This window comes from Danio rerio, chromosome 23, assembly GCF_052040795.2.
Source record: "Danio rerio strain M-AB ecotype USA chromosome 23, GRCz13ab, whole genome shotgun sequence".
Classification (NCBI taxonomy): domain Eukaryota; kingdom Metazoa; phylum Chordata; class Actinopteri; order Cypriniformes; family Danionidae; genus Danio; species Danio rerio.
In genome coordinates, this window is record NC_141043.1 from 48,465,001 (window position 1) to 48,477,500 (window position 12,500).

General features: G+C 39.3%; 2 protein-coding genes across 3 annotated transcripts in view; one reads left to right on the forward strand and one right to left on the reverse strand.

Annotated features, from left to right (window-relative positions):
- tfr2 (transferrin receptor 2) overlaps positions 1-12,500 on the reverse strand; it is a 1,009,002-nt gene that overhangs the window by 610,248 nt on the left and 386,254 nt on the right. The gene's annotated exons all lie outside the window — the stretch shown is intronic.
- The window catches only part of camta2 (calmodulin binding transcription activator 2), a 64,320-nt gene that overhangs the window by 12,316 nt on the left and 39,504 nt on the right, over positions 1-12,500 (forward strand). For both annotated transcript variants that reach the window (XM_087307858.1, XM_087307859.1), the window contains exons 4-11: positions 1,005-1,072; positions 1,681-1,816; positions 2,989-3,060; positions 3,729-3,879; positions 6,541-6,666; positions 6,889-8,540; positions 8,675-8,801; positions 8,908-9,042. In XM_087307858.1, the coding sequence (XP_087163984.1) occupies positions 1,005-1,072; positions 1,681-1,816; positions 2,989-3,060; positions 3,729-3,879; positions 6,541-6,666; positions 6,889-8,540; positions 8,675-8,801; positions 8,908-9,042 (2,467 nt within the window). The remainder of the gene's footprint in view (positions 1-1,004; positions 1,073-1,680; positions 1,817-2,988; positions 3,061-3,728; positions 3,880-6,540; positions 6,667-6,888; positions 8,541-8,674; positions 8,802-8,907; positions 9,043-12,500) is intronic.

The window sequence follows — 12,500 nt, forward strand, 5'->3', positions numbered from 1 at the left end:
AATTTACCGGTAAAGTTTTTCCAGAAATTTTCCAGATATTTACCGGTATCACTGTGTGAAAGGGGCTTTTGTCGGTTAAGAATTACACAGCAATTTTACTTCATCACAAACATGCACTGTTTTATTAACTTATAGAAATCACAGAGAGCTGAACAAATATTTAAATCTCAGTTTCTTTGCAAATGTTCAAAATGTTTTGTGGACGTGTGTATACATCTTATCAGAGAAACATGGCGCCTGTCAATCAATTCGGTGGGTGGGGAAACTCCTACATCACGTTGTGGTTGGAAAGGTCAAAATGGAAGGGATTTAGATCCTATATTAACATCAAGAAATTGAAAAAATGAGACTTATTGTGTTTCTATCACTCCAATATGACTGTGGACAAGTTAATTTTCATCATAGGTGCTCTATAAAACAAAACATTATTAAAAAAACTTTCGCTGGTATTTTAAAAATTAAAAATGTGAATTTCTTTCGATATTTTTGTAGTTTCTAATCATAGTTCAAATCATTTTTTGTGTTTTGTATTTATATAAATATTCATGCTTTTAATTACATTTTATAATTTGTTTTTAATTACATTTTATAATTTTTATTGTGGTGGTTTTATCCAGCATTAGCTTTAACTTTTAGTTTAGTTTTTACTTTGATAACTAGCTGAAATATTAATATGAGTTGGCTTTATAATATTATGACAATATTATTATACTATGCATTGAATAATAAGTTAAAGGAAATAAAACTGGGAATTATTACTAGCTGAATGAAAAATGCTTCACATTTTTACGTTACACTAAGCGTTTCTTAATATTTTATAATAATAATAATAATAGTAGTAATATTTTCTAAATATTCTAAAGTAGATTTTTGTTATGCTTTTAGTTTTAGTTAGCAAAACAATCCCTGAAAACACAATAGTAAGTGTCTGGTTTATAATAAATGCTAAATGATCATGTTAGTAACTGCTTGTCATATGCTGGTGTTGTTTGTGTGTGTTTCAGGAAATTGCATCCTTCCTGATTTCTTTCGACAGACATGACGAGTGGCTCTCCTGTTCCCTTAAGACCAGGTCAGTAGGTGCTGTATGTCAGTTTTAGACTCTTCTAAAGCATAAAAATACCATAATATGTTTGCAGATTTTTCAGAAACGTACACTAGTGTATATTGTTGCTTTTATTACCTTGATTTTTTATTACCTTAATTGATTTTTTTTTAATCATCAATAAAATCAATTAAATTATAAGCTACTGGTTAGCTTGGTAGCGCTGACGAGTGTGGGCGGAGGTGAGCTCGATGGAGCGAGTTTACAAAAGTGGAGTCTCATGAAGGAGCTCCGGATGGAAACTAATGTTTTGTGTTTACCTCATGATTAAAGTTGTTGCACGTCTGCAGGTTCCAGCCTCAAAATGAGCGAGTTGGAGCCACTTGTACATTAAGGAAGCGTTCAGAAAAAACAAAACACCAGCGAAGAAATTCGACACCGAGAATTATAAACACCTACCACCAGCTAGCATTTCAGAAGTGTTAATGCAGAGCGACATAAACAGCACGCAGAAGTTACAAGCATGGCTACGCACATTGCATGCGCCGTGGGTCATGCCGATCACTCGACACAGAAGCATAAACCAGCCTTTGCTTGTAATAAACATTGTGTTTTCGTTTGCGTGTTGTGTGCAGGCCGCAGAACGGTTCAATCATACTGTACAATCGCAAGAAGGTCAAATACCGGAAAGATGGATACTGCTGGAAGAAGAGAAAAGATGGAAAGACGACAAGAGAGGATCACATGAAGCTGAAGGTTCAGGGCATGGAGGTGAGAGAGCAGAAACACAGACCTGCAGAACACTAAAAGCATGCACAGTCTGTCAAATATTATTATCATTTATTATACTGGGCTGCTGAATGCTTGATTCTGATTGACTGATGAGCATCATAAGGTATACCGTTATTGTCAGATAAATACTTTATATTATATTATATTATTATTATAATATATTATTATATTATATTATATTATATTATATTATATTATATTATATTATATTATATTGTTATATTATTATAATATATTATATTTTATAATATATTATATTTTATTATATTATATTTTATTTCATCTTATTTTATTTTATTTTATATTATTATATTATATTAAACTATATTGTATTAAATTATATTTTATTTTATAATATTTTTTATATTATATTATAATTTTATATATATATATATATATTATATATATATATATATATATATATATTATATATATATTATATATATTATATTGTATTATATTACATTATATTATATTATATTATATTATATTATAATATATTATATTATAGTACATTATATTATAATATATTATATTATATCATATTATATTTTATTATATTATATCATATCATATCATATCATATTATGTTTTATTATATTATAATATTATATTATATTATATTATATTATATTATATTATATTACTTTATATTATGTTATAATATCTATCACACCAGATCAAATACTGTAGTAGTGTTACCATAGCAACTGTAGAAGCACCACAACAGACAAATTACTTTAGGTGTTGTGTTACCATAGCAAATATAGAATCGCCACAACAGATCAATAACTTTAGTTATCGTGTTACCATAGCAACTATAGAAACACCACAACAGATCAATTACTTTAGTTATTGTGTTACCATAGCAACTACAGAAACAACACAACAGATCAATTACTACAGTTGTTGTTACCATAGCAACTATATAATTAAAACAACTGATTGATTTAAGTACTTTATTATAGTATGGTCATAATTACTATAATATTTTTTTCATTTGGGCAGATGAACAAAGTTACAAAATACAAAAATAAAAGCAATTATTTAAAATATGAATCTTCTTTAAATTCATAAATGTTTTTTACTGCATCTCTTCTGAATGAAAGTATTACATGCTGTTTTTCTCCCATTTCTGGCTCTTCCTGCAGTGTCTTTACGGTTGCTATGTTCATTCCTCCATCGTCCCAACATTCCACAGGAGATGCTATTGGCTGCTGCAGGTAAGTTTGTGACTATGTGACACCAGTCTACCCAATCAGAAGCTAGAATGTGTGCATATCAATGAGTTGATGTAATGTGTAATATAATGTATTTCATTCAGCACCTTTTCACTAGTATATACATAACATGTTTGTAATGAGCAAGAAAATATTAAAAAATATAACAAAGGAAAAATGTATTAAGTAAAAAAGTGCATTTTTATTTTGATTAACATTTTTATGATTAATTTTAAATGTTTTATTTGAATTGTTTTGTTTTAAAATAATTTCTATTACAGATTTTAATATTTTAAATGATTTACTAAGTGTCTTTTTTAGGTATATTTTATGTCAGTGGTTTATTATTCATTCTAAGTGTTTCTAAAATAGTTTTTAATATTAAAAATATTTTTATTACAAACGTTTGATATCTTAAATGTTTTAGTAAGTGATTTTTGTTTTATATTTTATTTCAGTGGTTTAGGATTCATTTTAAGTGTTTTATTATTGTTTTAAGTAATTATCAATAAAAAAAATGTTATATCTTAAATTAAATATACATATAATTTAATTTCTTAAATGTAGTTTCAGCTTATTAAAAATTCAGATTACAGATGAACACATGGTTAGAGAATTATGAATAAGATAAACACAGACCAATACATGTGTGTGTGTGTGTGTGTTTGTAGAATCCAGACATTGTGCTTGTGCACTACCTGAACGTGCCGTCGCTTGAGGACAGTGTGAAGTCATGTGGTCCGGTGTCCTGCACTCTGACCGACCGGCGAGACAGTCTGCGCTGGAGCCGAGATGAGCTACTGTCACAACTCAAACCCATGTGTAAGTGAACAATAACATGTCTGCTGTGTTAGCAATTGACCAATCACAGATCTACTGTATAAGCAATCGACTAATCACTTCTGATAAATAAACAATTGACTAATCACACGTCCGATATAAAAGCAATCGACCAATCACACGTCTCATATACATGCAATTGACCAATCACACATATGATATATAAGCAGTCGACCAATCACACATATGATATATAAGCAGTCGACCAATCACACTTCTGATATATAAGAAATCAACCAATCACACATCTGATATATAAGCAATGGCCCAATCACACGTCTCATATATAAGCAATTGACCAATCACACATAAGATATATAAGCAGTCGACCAATCACACTTCTGATATATAAGCAATTGACCAATCACACGTCTCATATATAAGCAATCAACCAATCACACATCTAATATATTAGCAATCTACCAATCACACTTCTGATATATAAGCAATCGACCAATCACACATATTATATATAAGCAATCAACCAATCACACGTCTGATATTTAAGCAATGGGCTAAACACACATCTAATATATTAGCAATCGACCAATCACATGTCTCATATATAAGCAGTCGACCAATCACGTCTCATATATAAGCAATCAACCAATCACACATATTATATATAAGCAATCAACCAATCACACGTCTGATATATAAGCAATCGACCAATCACACATCTGATATTTAAGCAATCGACCAATCACACTTCTGATATATAAGAAATCAAGCAATCACACGTCCAATATATAAGCAATCCACCAATCACACTTCTGATATATAAGTAATTGACTAATCATGTCTGATATGTTAGCAATCGACCAATCACACATCTAATATTTAAGCAATCGACCAATCACTCGACTGATATATAAGCAATCAACCAATCACACATCTAATATATTAGCAATCGACCAATCACACTTCTAATATATAAGCAATCGACCAATCACACATATTATATATAAGCAATCAACCAATCACACGTCTGATATTTAAGCAATGGACTAAACACACATCTAATATATTAGCAATCAACCAATCACACGTCTGATATTTAAGCAATCGACTAATCACACATCTGATATATAAGCAATCAACCAATCACACTTCTGATATATAAGCAATCGACCAATCACACATATTATATATAAGCAATCAACCAATCACACGTCTGATATTTAAGCAATCGACTAATCACACATCTGATATATAAGCAATCAACCAATCACACGTCTGATATATAAGCAATCGACTAGTCACTTCTAATATAAGCAATCAACCAATCACACGTCTGATATATAAGCAATCAACCAATCACACATCTAATATATAAGCAATCGACCAATCACACATATTATATATAAGCAATCGACCAATCACACATATTATATATAAGCAATCAACCAATCACACGTCTGATATTTAAGCAATCGACTAATCACACATCTGATATATAAGCAATCAACCAATCACACGTCTGATATATAAGCAATCGACTAGTCACTTCTAATATAAGCAATCAACCAATCACACATCTGATATATTAGCAATCGACCAATCACACATATTATATATAAGCAATCAACCAATCACACGTCTGATATATTAGCAATCGACTAATCACACATCTGATATATAAGCAATCAACCAATCACACGTCTGATATATAAGCAATCGACTAGTCACTTCTAATATAAGCAATCAACCAATCACACGTCTGATATATAAGCAATCAACCAATCACACATCTAATATATAAGCAATCGACCAATCACACATATTATATATAAGCAATCAACCAATCACACGTCTGATATATAAGCAATCGACTAGTCACTTCTAATATAAGCAATCAACCAATCACACATCTGATATATTAGCAATCGACCAATCACACATATTATATATAAGCAATCAACCAATCACACGTCTGATATATTAGCAATCGACCAATCACAGGTCTGATATTTAAGCAATCGACTAGTCACTTCTAATATAAGCAGTCAACCAATCACACATCTGATATATTAGCAATCGACCAATCACACTTCTGATATATTAGCAATCGACCAATCACACATCTGATATATAAGCAGTCGACCAATCACATGTCTCATATATAAGCAATTAACCAATCACACATATTATAAATAAGCAATCAACCAATCACACGTCTGATATATAAGAAATCAAGCAATCACACGTCCAATATATAAGCAATCCACCAATCACACTTCTGATATTTAAGCAATTGACTAATCATGTCTGATAGGTTAGCAATCGACCAATCACACATCTAATATTTAAGCAATCGACCAATCACACTTCTGATATAAAAGCAATCAACCAATCACACGTCCGATATATAAGCAATCGACCAATCACACGTCCGATATGCAAGCAATCGACCAATCACACGTCCGATATATAAGCAATCGACCAATCACACGTCCGATATATAAGCAATCGACCAATCACACTTCTGATATAAAAGCAATCAACCAATCACACCTCTGATATATAAGAAATCAAGCAATCACTCATTTGATATATAAGCAATCGACCAATCACATGTCTGATATATAAGCGGTTGACCAATCAGTTTAATGTGTGTGTTTTTATATGTGTGTGTTTGTTTAGTCCACAGTTTGAAATGGTCTTGTGGAGGCAACGGTGCTGTGGAGCTCTCGGTGGAACAGATGGTGCAACAGATCCTAGAAACACAACAGACCAAACCACAACCGCGAACACACACCTGCCTCTGTGGTAACACACACACACACACAAACAAGTAACACACTCTGAAGCACACACATACGAACAAATAACACACACTGAAGCACACACACACACACACCTTGCAACCTTGCAACCTTGGTGAGCAATATTTTAAAAACATTCGATCATTATCCCAAATGTTCAATTATTGTAGATTGTAGCAGTGACCTGTTGTGTGTGTGTGTTTTTATCTCTGTGTGTTTCCCACAGCTTCTCCTGGATCCAACATTCCTCACCGCTGCAACAGCACAAAGCATCGCATCATCTCCCCGAAACTGCCCGCGCCATACCCTGCCCTCACCGAGCTGCAGAATCTGGCCAGCGAAGGCTCGGGGACGGAGCTCAGCCGGGAGGCGGGGCCAGGAGATGCTTTAGTGGCTGTCCTGCCTTCAGAGCGAAAGCAGCCACCAGGAACGCCAGAAGACGGTGGGCGGGTTGAGGAAACAGTGGGTGTGGCTTCCCCATGCTCCGCCTCCTCCTCATCATCATCTTCAAGTCCGCCCCAAACACAACGAGCACCAACGATCTCTCTAAGCAACGGAAATGGATTTCAGAGGGGTGGATTGGCGACTGTGGCACTCCCGCAAAATGCAGTCATCGTCATGACGACGGCAGTGGGGCGTGGCTGTGGGGAGGAGTCAAACGGCGAATTAGGCTCCACCCGATTGTCGCTAACCCGTGCAGGCGGTCGGCTTGTTTTATCTCCCGTCCCGCCCAAACAGGACACGCCCTCCCCTCCGAGCTCCACCTCCCCACCAAGCCCTATTCCTGCTAATCAGGGCGTGGCCACACTGTCACTCACTCTGCTGTCCAGCCCTGTGATTGGCAGTCTGCAGCTGACCGAACGCATTGTTCCGGAAACAACTACAGCACTCCTGCACCCGTCGTCCCCGTCTCTGCTGCCGTTCGACCCAGACTCCTTCCTCAATAGCCCCAAACAGGGGCAGACATATGGAGGCCCCGCCCTCACGCCACACTCTAACTCTGCCTCCTCTTCCCCGTCTCCTCCTCCTTCAACATCTCCTCAGCCTCCGTCTCTGGCTTTATCTCCCACTTCTCCACCTTCGTCTCTGTCTTCTTTCTCTTCTGAAGTGGAGAGGAAGAGTAATCCCGCTCGTCCTTCCTCCAGTCCGGCTTCTTTATCTCTGTCTTTATCTCCAGCACCGATGACTCCGACTCTGCTGTGTTTGGAGTCAGCATTAGGCCTGGATTCATTGAATCCTTCCCTATCCACAAATAGCAGAGCTCCGCCTACTGAAATGGACACTCAAGCCCCGCCCACTCACAGCACTTCTCCTACTGCATTTGAATCTCAAGCCCTGCCTTGCAACTTACAGACCATTCCGCTTTCTCCTCCTACGTCAGCCCTCGAAGTTCTGCCAATCAATCAAGAAGGAGAAAAGGCGGAGCTTAGGCAGCCGCAGCTTCAAATGCAGTCTTGTCTTCTTGAATCGCACTCTATGTGCATCGAACCACAAACTCCGCCCCCGGCCACGCCCACTCCTATACAGGTGAAGGAGGAGCAGTCTCCACCCACTCATTTTGAGTCAGAAGTCACGCCCATGGACACCACCCACTGCACCCATATGGATGGCGAGGAGGCTGGGCTTACATTTGACTCCGCCTTCCCTGACCTCATCTCTGAGCTGATTACGGATGATGCTGTTGGCCACGCCCCCACTCCAGATCCACCTGTTTACCCCGTCCGCTACATGGTTCCGCCGCAGCCGTCGCCCTCCAGTTCGTTTCTACCCTTCACACTCCTCACCAACACACACACGCTCGCGGCCGGCGGCGCTGCGGAGGACACACAGCGCCTGACCAACATCACAGACTTCTCCCCGGAGTGGTCATACCCAGAGGTGAGAAACACACTGCAAAAACATTTTGTGTTTCTATTCTAAACTTCAGTACGAGTTTTCAGTACTGGTTTGTATTTGATGTTCGATACAAATTAAATATTAATAACAGGTGTTTGTATGTGTGTGTGTTTTAGGGAGGAGTGAAGGTGCTGATCACGGGTCCGTGGTCCGAGACGGACGGCAGATACTCATGTGCGTTCGACCAGAGCAGAGTTCCCGCATCTCTTATTCAGCCAGGTGTCTTGCGCTGCTACTGTCCAGGTAAGCACACACACGCGCGCGCACTCACAATAACGTTAATATAAAAATAAAAAAAAAACATATTTGTTAAAAATTTGTGTTTGCGTGTGTGTTTGGGTGTATACAGCTCATGAAGCGGGTCTGGTGGCTCTTCACGTGCTGAAGGACTCGATCCCTGTTTCTTCTTCTGTGCTGTTTGAGTATCGCGCTCGTAACGCCTCGTCTTTACCCAGCTCACAGCTGGACTGGCTGTCACTAGACGGTGAGTATTACCAACAGAAAACACACACGCACATATGAGCATACACACACATATGCAGCATGGAAATAAGTATTGAACACGTCACCATTATTTTCAGAAAACATATTTCTAAAGGTGTCGTTGTCTTGAAAGTTTCCCCAGATGTTGGTAACAACCAAAGTAATCCTCATATATGCAAAGAAAACAAATATTATTAGTTTGCAAATGAAGTTCTGTGTAATTAAATGAATTGACGCAGGTGAAAGTATTGAACACATGAAAAAAAGGGAGGTGTAGTTCTGCAGTGAAAGCCCAGACAGCAGCTGAAATCTCTCAGTAGTTCTACCGCAAGCCTCTGCCCTTCCTCAGTGTAAATGAATATCAGCACAAGTGCCGCAAGTGCGAGCAGTCTTGGATCGTCTTTTGGCCATGCCTGCCCCCTTAAGAGCATTCGAAAATTCTGCAATGAAATCCTCACATGCTGGCATAACAAAGGTATCCACAGATGGAGGTCTGCGGAAAAGCATATTAGATTAAACAGGATGAGCAAGGCGGTCATCAAGGCCAAGACAGGCTACTGCCATCCGAAGGACTTCCAATGCATCATCATCTTTATGTGGGGCATTGTCAGAAGAATGATGAGAGCCATTCTTGGATCCAACGGTCCCAGCATGATTTGCCACAGCCATATCACCCTGCAGCCCAAGACCGGTTACTCACTGAAGCTAAGCAGGACTGAGCCTGGTTAGTACCTGGATGGGAGACCACTAGGGAACACTAGGTTGCTGTTGGAAGTGGTGTTAGTGAGGCCAGCAGGGGCGGTCAACTTGTGGGCTGCGTGAGTCCTAATGCCCCAGTATAGTGAAGAGAACACTACACTGTCAGTGGGCGCCGTCTTTCTGATGAGACGTTAAACCGAGGTCCTGACTCTCTGTGGTCATTAAAAATCCCATGGCACTTCTCGTGAAAGAGCAGGGGTGTAACCCCGGTGTCCTGTCCAAAGTCCCTCTATCGGCCCTTACGATCATGGCCTCCCAATCATCCCATCCACCGAATTGGCTCTATCACTGTCTCTCCACTCTATCAGTAGCTGGTGTGTGGTGAGCGCACTGGCGCCGTTGTCCTGTGGCTGCCGTCGCATCATCCAAGTGGATGCTGCACACCGGTGGTGGTGTGGAGAGACCCCCCTCATGATTGTGAAGCGCTTTGGGTGTATGGCCATACACAATAAATGCGCTATATAAATACACATCACATTACATTACATGATTTAAAGGTTGGTCATCAGGCTCAGGAATGTCAGCCTGACATTGCTCCTGAAAATGAGAGTCAGAAGCACATGTCGACAACATCGAAGTGGGGACTGTGGCTGCTTGATGCAAACGGTAGTTCCTCGCTAGAGGAATGAGAATGAACTTCCTCAGCAAAGGGCACGGCAGCAGAGATGTCAGATGCTGGCTCCGCTGGTTGTAGATTTTGTAAAAAGTGTTTAATCTCCGCCATGTCTAAAGACAGACAGGCCACTTTCTTCGACAACAGATATCCCGCCGTGTGCTTACCGTTTAGGCTAGGTTTCTTAAGACGAGGAGCTCCAGAAGCTGCTGAAGCGCGACATTTTTCCCCTCGTTCGGCAACGCTAGACCTGCTGGTAAAGCAACAGTATCCTGATTGTGGCTCAGCCCAGCCAAACGCACCTGTCTCTCTGACAGGACCAGCAAACTACAATGCAGGCACGGATCAGATGTTGAACACCGAGACAGGATGGGCAGATATCTTGTCCGTCATCCGGGAGATGCTTGTTAGGACAGAGTATGCAAGTCATCGGGAAAGCCATGGAAATGGCATGATAAGCCATGAGAGGGCGTCAAACTGACCAACCAAATACCATGGCTAGGACCGTTGGCTAACGTTCACGTTAGTGATATAACGTGCAAAAAATCAGGCTAACCACCAATCGAAATCTGGGTCTCCGGGTGCACCGAGAGAAACAGAACAAGAAAAATCAACACCTAGCAAAAAATATAATGATAATCGTCAATGTTTAGGACCGCTGGACAGAGCAGAGCATATGCCCAATAACAGCCACGAAAACACACCGAGTGTTTGTAGCTGTAGTAAAAGTAGCCTCTGGATTGCACCGTGAGGTAATTGTCACATAAACACTAACCGCAGTTCCGTATTAAACCTCCGGATAGTACCATGAGGTGATTACCACTCGGACATAAGAGTGATCGTGTCACGGTGTTCAATCTCCAGATAGTACCGTGAGATTTATTCTTATTACTCAGATGCTTACACAGGGTCCCCGTGGGTCCTTAAAAAGTCTTGAGATGTCTTAAATAAAATTTTCGATTTTTAAGGTCTGAAAATGTCTTGAATTCTGTAAATTTCATGTCCGACTTGTCTTTTTTATTTATTGTTTTCAACCGCTATTTGACCAGCGCAACATTTGGGGGCAGCACTTCGTGGGTGCAACCTGCATCATTCCATAGGTGACATACGAGTAAGTGATAGATGAATGCGTTGCGTCGATAGTTCGCCACCACAGCATTTTGAGAAATCGCAAGCATGGGCAAATGTTTGTTTGATGACAATTGGTTGGAGGACGAAAAGTATCGGGGGTGGCTAAAGAAAACAGCCAGTAATCATGAAGGGAGGCGTGCTTTATCTAAAAAGACGATAAAACTGGGTACAATGGGCCGCAAAGCGCTCGATTCACACATGAAAGCAGAGAAGCACAAAAAGTATGTGTAGTCGCAGGCAAGTAGTTTGCCCATAAGTATGTTCTCATCGAGCACTTCGACCTCAGCCTTCCACAAGGCCGTCCACTTCAAGCAATGCCTTCAGCAGCTTTGCGAATATAGTTACATTTAAGGCCGAAATACTGTGGGTATTTCAAACCGTAAGCCGCCATCACTCGTACACCTCAAATAAGGACGTCCACCTAGTTTTTCAAGCAATGTTCCCTGACTCAGAGTGTGCGAGTACGTTCACATGTGGAAGAGACAAAACAGTATATTTAGCACGATTTGGTGTTGCCCCATACCTAAAGAAGAAACTAATTTCACGAGCAAACAAGGACGCTTTCATCATAATGTTCGATGAGTCCATGAACCAGCAACGAAGACTTAGACTTGCACTTTAGACGTTGGTCAACTGACGAGACCGGTACCCTGTTGTCAGGGTTGTAAGGTCAATCAGCACTCGGCATAAAAGTTTTTGCGTCCCTTTGGCCTGTCTTGAGGGTGGCTCTGGTGAGTTGTGCCACGGTAATGCTTCACCACATCATTCTGTGTTGACACACTGAACATTTTCCTGTTTTTTTTGTTTAGGTAAAGTCTTAAATTTTCATTTTAGAGGACTTAAAAAGGTCTTAAAAGGTGTTAAATTTCCTGTTAAAAAATGTGCAGATACCCTGTTACAAAAATACAGCGTCTAACCCCTGGATACTACCGCGAGGAAATTGACACTTATATATT